This window comes from Acyrthosiphon pisum, chromosome A3, assembly GCF_005508785.2.
Source record: "Acyrthosiphon pisum isolate AL4f chromosome A3, pea_aphid_22Mar2018_4r6ur, whole genome shotgun sequence".
Classification (NCBI taxonomy): domain Eukaryota; kingdom Metazoa; phylum Arthropoda; class Insecta; order Hemiptera; family Aphididae; genus Acyrthosiphon; species Acyrthosiphon pisum.
This window is the reverse complement of record NC_042496.1, coordinates 10,059,893-10,075,150: the sequence shown is the minus strand read 5'-3', so window position 1 is coordinate 10,075,150 and position 15,258 is coordinate 10,059,893. Positions and strand designations below refer to the sequence as shown.

Here is a 15,258-nt window from a genome sequence, read left to right as displayed (position 1 = left end):
AATTAATATTTTTACTCGTGACAATCGAATATTATAATTGTATTGATAATTTCATATTAAATTGATTATGCGAGTTTAACAAATAGTACACAAATCATTTTGAAGTTTGTTAAAAGGGTATATATTATAATATATATAACATATATAATGTTGTATATTATACGTGGTGTTGTACCTACACGATATTTTACTAAAATTATCTTTTATCAATTATTCATAACTATCAAAGTATCACTATTGAGCATTTAATTATATTTTACACGAAATTAATTACGTACCTACGCCAATTTATGTTTGTTATTAAATTTATTCTGAATATATGAAAATACTTGTAAGATGAAGTGTTCAAGTGTATAATCTATTTTGGTATATCAACATTTTATAATTTAAATAATTCGAATTATATTCCATTGTACAATGATAATTTGTTACAGCCTTACAGGTTAAAGTTTAATAAAATAATTTTACCACCGACGTATTTAAGTTATTTTTGACGAAACTTAGGTGAAAGAAAATGGCAACATTGATTAATTCGATATCATTTAAGCCTACGTATTTCTGAAGTATAATGGACTTTTTCGGTTTCGACGAACAATATTTATCAATGTCTGTATTAAGCATTGTAGACATTCGATGGATGCTTTATCATACGAAATACTTTTCTATACATATTTTTCGATAAAAACTTTGCTCGGTCACTAATAGAAGATAATTAAAAAAAAAAATTAGTGGCTTTGCATTTAGATAATATGTCAAATAAAGATAGGTACAATTTAATGAACTCTTCATATCTTAAACCTGTATAATTTAATAATCGATCATTCACCGATATATTACATTGTCTAAATCTATCCAATTTGAATGGCAAAATAGTGAAGACTACCTTTCTTTAGCTTTAAACCATCTATTATTAATCACTACCTTCTTACTGTGTTGTATACAACATTATCTATTACTATATATCACTTTGTTAATGTTTTTACTATATATCATGATATGTAAAGGTTTTAAAAACATTGGGCTTGCAATTTGCACCGTTAAATAAATAAAATAATACAATGAAATCCCTATGATAAAATCATATCGCTTGTCAGTTAATATGTTATTCTTTTTAAGTTTAAAAGTTGTCGATAATTCTAGATTAGGGTTTTATTTTATTTGAGTTACCGAAATTCGATTGTAATTTATTTGATGACGTCGCGGTCGTCTAGGAAAAGGAGACATTAAATATATTTTTTCTTAACTACATTTAACTTGTAATATTAAGATAATGTATTTGTTACGTACTTCTATAGTTATATCCGATAATAAATTAAGTAATTTTGTTTTATTGTGGTGAGCAAACGTTATTTATTATACCTATTATTTTAATGCGATAATATCAAAAAAGTTGTACTATACATTTATTTTGACAGTTAGAATACAATGCAATCGTTTGGAACTTACTTGATTTTTGTTTAAAAAATTCTATTCAATATTAGTATGTATATAGAAACTTTTTTTTGGTATTTGTTTCATTTCGATGTAAAATGGTGTGTTCAATATTAATATTATTCATCTTATAAACCAATATGTACCTAGTTATTATAATATTGTTGATGGATTGGTGGCATGTATTATCATATAAAAAGGGACTACTATATAGGTATATTTTGAAAAATTTACCCACACGTAAATCGAAGAATTTATCAGTTTTATAATGTTTTATTTTGGGTAGAATATAGAAGTCTCAAAATGTCTTGTTTTTTTATACCAATATCTTACGTCAACATGTGTTATAATTTATAAATTTAACTAAAATATGTTATTTTACCATGGTTGAAAATATTGTCATTTGGTTTAAATATATGAGTTTAAACAATTAAATAATTATTTTTGCTGACAATTTTCACTATAATATTATAATTTGAGCTCATTATTATTTAGTATAAATTCATACGATTCATGGACAGTCATTTCAAATATTTTGCTTCGTTAATGTAATAATAAATATTATTTTTTAAATTTATTTATCATAGGGAGCTTTAGTGGTTTTTTATTTAAATTATATTAAGCTTTTTAAAGTTTAGTATTCTTGTAGATTACCTTTCAGCTAGGTATATCAAAAACATAATTGAAGAATATTTGTTTAATGCTGTGGCCTGTGACGTGAATTTAACGCAAATAGAGATCTTTATGTATAAGTATATGGTATTTTTAGTCAAATATTTTTTTCTTTAAGTGATTTATAGTTAAAATGACCTGTTTATAAATTGAAGTAATTTGAAATTGTAATTGGATGGAACTGGACACAAATTTGGTGACATTCATTTTATTTGCTATCAATTTTTCGCTTTGTTTTTAAATATAATGCCGACAAGTAATGCTTTATGCCTTTATATATCACTAATTTATAATATAATAATATAAAAGATTACAAAAGATCATATTTTAATTTTTTTAATCGTATAGCAACAACAACAACATCATCAATAATAATAATAATATAATTGTTCATTGAGTTTAAGAATAAACAATTATTATATGATAAAATAACCAATTCATTTTTACGTATATCACTTTTATATCCTTCACCATCCAGATATTAGTTTAATACAATAATTCAATTTGTAAAATAATAAATGTCAAAGAAAACATTAAAGCGTCTCTGAAATTATTATTATGATATCAAAATGAAGTATCATGAATACATTAAAATTGAGTGTATATAGTTTGATATAAATTAATGACAGCATTAAAAATTATATTTACCATAACTATCACGGGTTTGGTTTTGATTTTTTTTGCACGAGCTGCATACCTTAACGTGCTTATCGTCTCACTAGCATTTGATCTTGCTGGTGATATGCATGCTATCTGTTCAGTCAAACATAAATTTTAATAATTTGATTATTTATGGATTATGGAGTATAATATTTGTTAATTTTATTATTAGTAAAACGAAAAATATATAATTTGCGCCGTGTACATGAATCTATTCAAATTCTGATCCCTGGAGTTTTTAAGTATACTCAAGTACCATTTTTTTCAAATAGGCTTTCAAGTTTTTTTTTACCAGTGTAGTATTGTGGTGTGTTGGCGATACAATTAACTTAGTTTTTTCCAATGAAAACCAATTTTTTTTTACTGAAAATTGTAAAGCAGTTGATTTTTTGAAAATTTGAACGAGTAGTTTCTGAGTTGTTAAAATGTTAATATTAGTCGTTAAAAATGGTTTTATATAAAATATACTTAATATTAATTTTAATCTGGTACTTACTTATTATACTTAGTCAATTTTTACAAATATTAAAATTTTAATAGATCAATATACTCAATGTAATTTTTTGATAATCATAGACCATAATCCATAACTATTACTGTAGACCCATTATCGTTAGTAGACAAAGGTTAATATTTTAAAAACCAATCGTTCAAATTTTGATTTAGATGGATAATCAACATGTTCAATAAAATCTTTTGTTAAATAATTTATAGAAGAGAATCGTGATTCATATTTGAGAAAATTACTGGTTTTCGCTACAATACACTATTTAAATGGTATAAACGTCTAAGTATTTAAAAATATGTTCTTAGAGTAGGAATAATGAAAAATTCTTAAAATAGAATTTGAATAGATGCATAAATGAAGAAAAAATGGGATGAATATGCCTGGAGAGTGGAGAATCACTCTCAGTATGACAGTATGTCTTATAGTGGTACGTACAAACACTACAAACTTCTTGTTTTTAAAATAGGATCTACCCTTATTTGTTGGATATTGTTAAGCGAATGATTTTTATTTTAAATTATTGATATAATCTTTGAAACTCCATTTATATATTATATAAATTGAGTTTCAAAGATTAGTTTCAGAGTTATTAAACTTTTGTTCTAAAGATAAGGGTAAAAAGGTTAGTAACTCTCCTTAAATAGAACAATGAGTAGATTTGGTTTTTCAAAAATCAGTACTTGAATAAAAACATAATTAAAGGAAAATATGGGGGGGTTAACCACCCTACATGTATGTGTAAATTCATACATATTAATTATATGTAATACATTTTTGATTTGTTATTTATTTTCCGAATATTAAAGCAAAAAGGAAATAGATTTAATTGTATGACATGTATGAGAGATTTTTATTTTATGTTTTGTATACAGTTAAAATTGTTGTTAATGTTTATAATAATCTACCTACCATCAACGTGACACCTGTACCGGCTAAACTATCAGACAGGAGTTTGGTAAGTTTACTGTCTCGGTACGGTATGTGGCCTTTCCGCTTCTTAGGATCACTCAGCGATGCTATGCAGTAGCCTGAGTAAGAAAAAAAAGAAAGCTCATTAATACGAACGAAGTTTACTTTTCATTTTTCGTGACCATATATTCCCCCGCCCCTATTGTGGCGGGGGCCAACTTTTCCGTTTGACACGTTGTGTTGTACTGATAGGTTTATACTCAATACACATGGTTGTAAGTAAGTATAGGTAAGGGCGTTATCGATCGAAAGGGTAATGTTTTCTATTTTTATTTTTGTGGAATGATGACCCCCAAGAAAATATCTTTATTATTTATTCAACGGCTACCAAAAGGTTGACCTCGACTGCTCAACCAACAATTTCATCGTGACATATCGATTAAAAAGTTAAAGACACTGATGATTATTAAAAAAAATGTTATTTAATATATTTGTTTGAGAACAATGCGAGAATGTTGGTAAAAATAGATTTAAAACTTTTTGTACCGTATTTTGTATGTAATATTATAATAATTTGAAATAAACACAAAATAGCACTTCAACCGTATTTTAACTGTGTGTCTAGAATGATTATCAGATGGACAATTTTTTCCACCTTTAACCGTTTTGTTCTATTGAACGGCGTTAATAATTATACGTATTAATAGTATAATACAACAAATACTTCTCAATTATTAGTTAAATTAGGTACTCACCTACCTAGTTTATTGTTGATGTGCCTTGCCAATATATTATGCAATTTAGTTTTTGGATTCACTACAGAGATAATTTTGTATTTTAAATTGGCCTAGATATGACTAGTTTGTGCATAAATTGTATACATTAGTGTATCTATAAACTAATTGCATAATATATTAATCTTCATTGGCAAGGTGCATCAACTATAAGCTACATACAAATATAATATATATTATAAATTATGTACTACCTAGAACCATTAAGCTTTTGTTGATATTATTTGCTTCTTCTAAAGTTTTCCCTTCACTCATAGTTTTTTTAGTCATTTCACTGCCAGCCAAATCAACAAAATTAATTTTGCCCTGTTTCGTAATAAAAACTCCATCTTCGGATATCTAAAAGTAATCATATTAAAGAAAATTAATACACGTAATATTATATATTATTATATGCTTACTACAAATCTAAATAAATGTATATTAATTTAAACAATAAGTCGTTTGAACTATAAAAATTATTATTTTTTTTTTGCGTATGGCTATTAAATAATATTAACACGTGGTACGTATATTATTTAGTAATTTCGAAAATTTTCTATTTTAAAATTATACAATTAATAATGCAATAACACCGTAGAATATCATCGTAAAAAAATACCAGGTTAATAATCCTAATGTAGAAGTATTTTATCGTTAAGTTAAAAATAAAAAATAATGAAGTAAGATATAATGTATATAGTTTAAATAAAAAAAAAGTAGATACTTATACTTACTTATAATATTAGTAACATTTTTTTAGCATGAAAAATATTACTGTAATCCACTTTTTATACTGGTGGTAGATTACATTTTTTAATATGAAATAAAAAATAATATGTAGATAGTTCAATTTAGTATATTATATATTAGATTTGATTAGGTACAAATTAGGTTTCTAACGATGCAGTTATAATCAATGTTTTTAGTTATGTTCACATAAATAAATCTTACTAATCCACCTAGTCACTTTCGGCTAAAATAATTTATTTTACCGTATGCGAAGATTATGTGATAAACAATGCAATTTACAAAATTACAGGCAATTATTATGCAATATATCTGATAATAATGGTACCACGGGCTTACTGAACGTGTTTATTTATTGAAATTTGAAACTATTATAGCATTTTTGGCAGGAATGTATTAACCCACATAGCAAAATCAGATTTTGAAAATATTGCAAGAAAAATTTAAATATTGTTTAAAAATGTTAAGATTGTGTTTAGAAAGTTTTCGAATATAGTCAACATACAACTGACACATTATACTTTGGCAGCGAAAATCTTTTAACAATTTGTTGAGGTAATATTGTCAGCACATTTTTAGAAAAACTTTTCAATAGAGTGTATATTTTCAACATATTTTATGACGCTCTATGTGGCATGTGACAATGTTTGAATGTAAATATGGTTAATATGTCTACAACAATATTATACCATATGTGCTTCAAACACATTTTAAGAACTCTACCTCACAATATTTTATTATGAACGTTTTTTGAAAATACATTTAGTTATAAAATTAGTTATAAAATTAGTAAAAATTATTATTCATACTTTGAAACAGTATAAAAATACATTTTATATTTATCAATAAGTCCTATTCTCGCTGTCTGTATTGTTTATTTAAATAGGTTTTGATCCGATATCGGATGCTTGGACCATCCAATTTTTTAGTGGCTAACTTCTATATTAGTTACAAATTATTGCTTAAGTGTATAAAATATGCATATAAGTATAATAATACTATGGTTTAAAATGGATATAATGGGAAAATGGTACGTGTTTGAGAGGAATAAAAAGTACCTATTTGTTACGTATATTATATTTTGAAAATATTTTAAACATGAATATAAAATAAACATTTTTTTATAAGATTACAATGAATTTTTTTTTTTATTTTACACAACAACATCTAAAATCTGTACAGTTGATATATTTGATAAAGGAATTTCATCAATAAATAAAAAATTAACAGTGATGATGCAGGAGTAGATATGTAATATAAGACATTCAAAATGATAGTCAATGGTTACCAGGATATTAGAAATATACTGAATTTTACCTAAGATTTTTAATCTCTGGGTGAGTTACTATAATGTCTTTTTAGTTATTTTACTATCTAATTCGTCAGATTCTATTTTTATAATTATTGATAGATTAAACAATATTTTCATAATATGGTTTATATTTATAAGAATGTGGATAACAGGTAATATTTGGTAAAATTAATATTTTTTATACATTTAAATTAAAAAGTTAACTTTATTTTAATGCAAGCAATTTATCCAATGTATATGTATTATTTCATGTTTGTACTTGTAAATAATTATTTAATCTAATAATTCAAATGTAGAAAATAAACTCTGGAAGTACATAAAATTAATCAATTAATAGATAATTTATCGGAAATTATCTTCTAAAAATTTGTTAAATTAATTTAAAAGCAAGTAGGTAGCTATAAATGTTTACTCACTTGTTGTTCAGATGTAATATACACTGTCAACATCGTATGACTTCTACTGGAGCATTCGTTCATATTATGGCTTCCTACTGTTCTGTTTTTCATGCCTATATTAAATAAAATATTTTTCAGCTGTTTAAAAATTTAATAATTCTTCAGTTTTATTTAGAATATCAAAAAATTGAAAATGTCTATATACAATAATTAAAATATATACATATATTTTTTAATTTAATTTGATAGGAAATATAAGTAAACTTTCGAATTTGTGGTTAGGTAGTACAAGTAGTAACATTTTACATACTTAATTTAAATTATGTGGGTACTTAATTTATTGGTATTATTGTATTTTAATAGTTGTATAATAATTTTATGTATTTATGATATACTAGGTACCTACTAGTTACTACCTACCTTCTTCTAACACAGCTTGTAGGTCATCTAATTCTTCACAGTCCACCATAAACAAATTATCGACATAAAAGTTACGGGCTTTCCTGGACCATCTCACGTCTAATGGTTTTCTGACAGTTCCTGGATTTAATAAATCTATCACCTATATCATAATTTTATTTTTCAACATTCGATTAAATATAAAACACTTGTGGGTTCAATGAATGGTATTAATATATTCTGTCTGTGTCATTAAACTTATTTTTATTGCGTACAAATTGTATAAAATGTTTTTTTAAAAGTTCAATGACTGGACATGTCCAAGACGAATATAATAATATACAATGGGTATGCCGAAGTTGAGTGGAACGTTTCATTCAAGCCCAATACAAATAATTGCAAAAATGTCCGAGTTCAAAGAACTCCGTATCGATTTACATAATATACAAATGTGTTAAAGTGCAGTTAAATTATCCAACAAAATAATTAAGTATAATATATTATAATATGGTTTGGCAAATTACCTTTTCATTGTAAATTTCTAGAAATGAGGCTTTGAGTACGAAATGAAGATCTTGTCGTTGTTGTACCAATCGAAATAGGTACATAAACGATCGAAATACTAGACCATGATCTGCTGAAAAAGGTTCAATGCGCTTGTTGAAAAACTAAAAATAATCAAATTAATTTTAGTTAGTAAATTGTTTTCCAACACGTAGGTTAATATTTTAAAACGAGAACTTGTTATGTACTGAATATATATTTCAATTATATATATATAGGTTAGGTTAGGTTTAAGTGGGCAAATGTAAACTGGGCCCGAGGTTACCTTTTTTGTTGTAAACTCAGCCCAGAAATTTTAGGTAATAAAATAGGTAGATTGTAAACTCAGCCCGGAAATTTTAGGAAGCAAAATAGGTCGGTTATAAACTCAGCCTGATGATTTTGACCAATAAAATATAATAAACACGACATAATTTAATCTGCAAATACATTTTACTTATATTTTTTAATACTGAAAAATATTAGGTACTTACATTTTTACACGATTTTACATTTATATAACGAATTTCATAGTATGAATATTAATAATATAAAAATGAAAATAATTTTTGAAGGATAGGGAGAATCGCCTCCTCATTGTGTAATGCCAAATGGTACTAAAAAATATTATACGTATATTTTTATTCGGACTGAGTTTACACCTAAATAGTTTTCACCTGAAAAAAACACGGGCCGAGTTTACAATTGCCCGTTTAAGTATTTCAGCAAAAGTAGATTATAATATTGTAAATTACATTTTAATTGAATATTTTATTTTAATGAAATTTTAATTTAATTAAGATAAACAAAGGATGTTAAATTTGAAATATTAAAAAAAAAAAATAAGCTGGATATACCAGAATTATAGATTAAAGTATTAAAATTACATTATTATTTAGTGCTTTTAAACTTCAATCATTTATTTAGTTAACGTATCAAGTATCAGCTATTCATATCATATAATAAAAATGTACCTATCATCATTCATCAATTAATAATATCAAAAAATAAGTTAAACGTTGAAATAAATTAAGAAAAGTTATAGTTTTTGAGATTTAAATAATTTGCAAAATTAATAGACATAAAGAGTATGAATTGTATTTTTAAATCTATTATACAATTATAATAATTGAGAAGTGGGTAACGAGAAAAAAAAACATAGAATACAATTAAAAATAAGTACTAGAGTAATATTTTATTTGGAATTAAAATCATTTTAAAACCTAAATTATTGCTGATGGGAATGGAGCCAAATTAAACTAATACAATTCTCAATGAGTATAATTTTGAATGTGAATATGATTGCGTATGATTTACGGTGGTTTATGTTTGTCATATTAAAATAATATATATCACTTGGACACAAGTCTGTAATTTATCACTGTAAGTTGTTTGGGTTTACAGAATATCCACACAACGGACAACTTTTAAGCGTTTACATTTTTGTATGGCAGATGGACACGTCACACGTCGTATTCAAAACAAAACATAATTTTCAGTACCTACTATTGAACTGATGGATTACTTTTTCTAGGAATAAATTTATATCAGCTTTTAGGAAATATTATGTAATACAGTTTATGGAATTAAGTATACCTACTTACGTATTTTATAAATCAAGAGTTTTTTTTCTAACCCAACCTAAAATAAACATAACTTAACGTTGGTTAAATAAAATATGTATTAGAATACAGGGTGATTCACTAAACAAGATTTTTCAACTTTCTTCTTTCTTTAATAATATATTATAATATATTTAAAATCCGATTTTTGGGTTTTCAAATAAACTTAAATACCATATTTTAAACACTTAAATTTGTATACCATTTAAGAAGTGATCTGTAGCGATATAAAATCCCGTTTCCTCGAATGAGAACCAACCTTTATACTTTGAATTATTCAGCAAATAAGTTTTTTGAAAATGTTAGGGTCTCTAAATCAAAATTCAAACGAGTAGTTTCCGATTTATTAAACGTTCAAATTTAAATGGTACAAAAAATACCAAGTATTCAAAAATATGGGTTTTATATGCATTTAAGTGATTTTTATGTCTGCATTATTAAAGAAAAAGGGAGTGAGCATGCTTGGTGAATGACCCTGTAGGCTGTAAAAATGTAACATTATTAAATTATTTAAATATTCTATATTTTATGTGATTCATAGTTTTGCTTGTAGCTATATACACTTTTTAAATAAAATATATAGGTATGGACATTAAACAGTATAGCTATAAATAAAATTAAAGACTGGAGAATTCGCTTCGATTTATAGCAAGTACCTAGTAATAGACAATAGTGTATATCCCATCATAAAGTAGGTAACCTGTTATGGGTGTATGCACTGTATGCCACTTGAATGCCTCGATAAATCATTGCACTCAATGAAACGATTGTAAGTGATGCTTTGGTGTAACATAACAATTAGTGTAGTTGTAATATTTTTACTATGTCTAAGTCATAAAATTACATCATATTAGAGCAAATATAGGAATATTACATAATTTAGTATGTGCAAACCTTGACATCTAAAATGTTAATAAATTATCCGAGAATACAAAAAAAATAATTTAACATTTTTGCATATAATCATTATAATCATTACCTATAATACTAAATTGCATAATATTATTCGTTGTAAATTTCAGAATTCTAAGTTTTTATTTTTAGACATACGAAGAAATAACAAAGAGGCAAGATTCTACAAAATCGCATTTTTACTGTTTTACTATAGTTTTTCGATATTTTTCATTACAAAAAATATAGTGTTAAAAATACAAAAGTTAACTCTCAAATGAATAAGTTTGGTAAAATTTGCAACATGCTACGAATGGATATATGATTGACTTAAAAAGAATTATTTTTAAATAATAAACGTCATTGTAAAACCATCATCAACTATCATCGCTCATTATCTTAAATCAACACAATGTGTATAATTTACCCAGTGTGGTTTTATTGATTAATAATTATACTGTCTAAGTTAATATTATTGGTTTTATTATTTGCATTATATTGTATTCGTAAATATTTGTGGGTACTTATAATTTATATAAATATGTCAACGAGAAAGACATACAACAATAAACTTTATACAAAGTTGCTTGAAAAAAATACATACTTATACCGTTAGTATTCAATATGAGCATTTGTATTTGATATCATATTATATTAACATATAATAATATTATGAAATTGTCTAAATTATAATATAATATTCACACTTATTTTAATTTGTTATGCAATTTTGTGTGTGGTAAAAGATATTCACAAAACACACACACACACCACCATCCTACCACTATACATGTTGATACGCGTGTGTATGAAAGGTATGGGTTGCCTACGGGTTTTGTAGTTTCGTAAGATATTCACTTAATGTATTATCAGAGATAATATGCAGAATATTGAAATCAAAGTGCGCGTTTGGGTATTAAATAGCGGACATGGACACGATGGTTAGGTGTTGTAGGCAGGTAGCAATTTCCCGTGATGGTAGAGAGGAAATTGAACAGACCGCTACTGTGAAAAACGACGACGACCTTGCCGTGCCAAGTGAATACCAACATACCCAAACACCGTCAGAGCACCAAGGGATGTATTAAAATTATATTATCATATACAATATACATATATTATCATACGTAATATACGCATATATTTAAACATATAAAGATATGACCCGAGTTTCTTTTTCGGAGGAGGACGGCGACGACGTGAAACGTTTCGCTATAAATAAAGTATAGGTACCAAAAACATCCATCACCTGATCAGCATTTTTCGTACACCACTTGGAAAGCAAACAAACAGGCTGTCTTTTCCGCCCCTATATAGTCGATCCACCTTTTTATTAATTGATTTTTATTGATTTTTAGCAACTTAATATAAAACACGTTACCAAAAACATCCCGAACGAAAATTGCTACGTTTTTAGATCCCATGCTAGTAATCCATCTTTATTATAAATTATTGAGATTTAAAAACGATACTGTTTTTCATTAATTTGCATTTTTATTATATTTAAATACATCAAATTTTAATTAATCGATTAAATATTAATTTTCCAAACCAAAAGATATACTATAATATTATAAATCATATCAGCGAAATATGATATCCACAAGATTTTATTCTATAAAAGTTGCATATTAATTTGTGATTTGGAGAATAATAACTATAATTACAACTCACCATTCCTGGAGGCCCCGTAAGTGTGTGAGTTTTACCACTTCCGGTTTGTCCGTAACAAAAGCAAGTGGTGTTAAAACCTTCGGCCGCCATCTCGATGAGCTTCTTGATGCCTGAATATTGAAATATGTCCTCTTGCGTGGCTGCCGGTTCAAATACGACATTGAAAGAGAAAAGTTTAGATTTAGGCCCATTAGATCCACCGATTGTTTGAAATCCTTCCACCTAAAACATCAATTAAAAACATGAATATCATGATATATATTTAAAATTTTAAAATATCAAGTTTGAACAACTGCGATTTATTTAGGTATTGTATAATATGAATAATGAATTGAGATAGGTATATTACATAATTCGCACATCTCATTTAACTATTGTTTAAATATATTCATAGGTAGTACAACTTTATTAGACTAAGGTTTAATATTTAATATTTTTAGATTAAAAGTGAACGAGATGCAGTATTTTTTAATTTCATAAAATACTATAAATAAGTAATTATGTATCTTTAGTAACAACTATTTATTTATTTAAATACTATTTTTTATTACATTAAAACGATTATCAAGGGTTGTTAAAGAAAAAAGTACTAATAATAAATTTGATAATTTAATATTTTATTATATTACTTACCTAAGTGAAAAAAGCTACCCAAAATTTAACAGTTTGGTATCACAGTATAATTAATATTTTAATATTTTTTTATTAATACATCAAAATGTATTTAGAAAATAATACTAGATTAAAATAAAAAAAACTTATTCTTAAGTGTTAATTTTTCAATCACTTTAAATATTCTGTAAAGTAGGCAAAAAAACTTCAGTGTTTTTATCCACTAAAATGAACACGGGACACATTTTTAGTGTCCTTGACTTACAAATCATTAATGGTCTATTAATAAATCATAGTTATCTCGTTAAATACAAAGGCAACATGATAAAATTATAAAAAGTTCTAACTCAGAAAAAAATCACTATTTTTCCTAAAAAAAACTTAAATTACTTTTTTTTATTGATTTTTATTTCGCTTCGATGACTTGACCATTAGGGTTTCCTATATTTACTTATAATTACATTTTTAAATTATTAAAATGTTAGAAATCATACATTTTATATAATATCTATATTTAAAAAATATTTGAAATAAGGCATAAAAAAATATAAAAAAGAAGAATATTATGGATATTATACCGAATATGGATATCGAATATATTTATCGTAAAGTACAACTATTTTTTATTAATTGCATACAAATGATTATACACAGCTTATTTTCAATAATATACTAATTATTTTAAGTGTTATAAGTTTATATTTGTATGAAAATTAAATGAATGCAAATGAATATATTTTCACTACATGTTTGGAAAATTATTAGTAAACTAAACGTAAAATGAGTTAATAAATATGACTACTTTATAAATTATGCAATAACTAAAAATGACGATTATTATGTTTGAATAAATAATGATATATTATTTATGCAAATGATCAATAAAGTTAATAAATAATTCTAGATAATATACGAATTAGATATAATAAGTTAGGTTTTTGCAATGATTCTATGAAATCGAGTGTAAAATAAATGTAAAAAAAAAAATACGTTTACAAAAAAAAAAAACTGTAGATAATTACTATAATCAGTATTATTATTAAATAACTTTTATATTCTGAGCGGAGCAATAAATGTATTGGTTTTACAATGATGTGGTTTTTTTGGTTTTTTCATTTTTTTTTATTCATTTGTGTCTGTCATCACCTTTTAGGACAGCAAAATGCTTAGATTTTCTTCAACAGTATCTTTTCTGAGAGGAAAGTGAATCTAGTTGGAACTTTGGGTGGCCAAAAGTAAAAAATTCCTAGTAGTTTTCAAAAGCGCTGAGTTAAATTTCACTGAATGTTTATATTTTTATTTTCTGTATACCATAAAATGTTGAAAATATTCTGACTCTTTTTAAGTTGTTTAAGGAAATTTTCAGTTTCTAATTTTTTCAGTTTTCATTCTATAAATATCAATAAAATTTCAATTGTTGGGTCTAAAAGCTTAAGCATTTAATAGAAAACTCCTACTATAGTCTTACAATGAAAGTTGAAAATATTAAAAATACATATGCACATTTTTTTTATAAGCTCAAATTGAAAATGTAATAATAATTTTGTAGTTAAAAATTTATGAAATTTTCAATAGTTAATTCTATAACCGAAAAATATCGGTTTTTTTTTATAGTTGTTTTAAGTTAAAATTTGGACAAAATTGAATATTAAATAACTAAGAATAATGGTTTTAGTTGTTTTTTTTTTGTAAATTTATACTATCAATTCAACTTATCGGTTACCATATTAATAATAAGACATATTAGTCATTACAATAGGTATAATATAATATAAAATATGCTAGACTGACAAACCGTCTCCGCTCAGAATCGTTTTTCATATACAGTGGTTTTCTTATCATTGAATTCAAATATAATACCATCCATACCAGTGATTCACTATTGTAACCTACTGTACAGCGGAATGACATCAACTTACCCACTTTTTAGATTCTGAGTAAAACGATGAATGTATTGATTTTACAATGATGTGTGTTTTTTTTTTAAATTTTTTTTAAATTTTTAAATTTTTTTTTGTGTCTGTCATCACCTTTTAGGACAGTAAAAGTGCTTGGATTTTCTTCAACAGTACTTTTTCTGATAGGAAAGTGAATCTAGTTGGTA

The 15,258-nt window shown here is 25.3% G+C and overlaps 1 protein-coding gene across 1 annotated transcript in view; it reads right to left on the bottom strand.

The window, feature by feature from the left end:
* Positions 1–15,258, bottom strand: part of LOC100168756 (kinesin-like protein KIF12) — a 42,442-nt gene that overhangs the window by 16,995 nt on the left and 10,189 nt on the right. The window contains exons 4-10 of the mRNA XM_008190311.3: positions 12,543–12,764; positions 8,337–8,480; positions 7,834–7,975; positions 7,432–7,526; positions 5,169–5,313; positions 4,181–4,299; positions 2,752–2,856 (exon numbers count right to left, since the gene is read on the bottom strand). Coding sequence (XP_008188533.2) covers positions 2,752–2,856; positions 4,181–4,299; positions 5,169–5,313; positions 7,432–7,526; positions 7,834–7,975; positions 8,337–8,480; positions 12,543–12,764 — 972 coding nt within the window. The remainder of the gene's footprint in view (positions 1–2,751; positions 2,857–4,180; positions 4,300–5,168; positions 5,314–7,431; positions 7,527–7,833; positions 7,976–8,336; positions 8,481–12,542; positions 12,765–15,258) is intronic.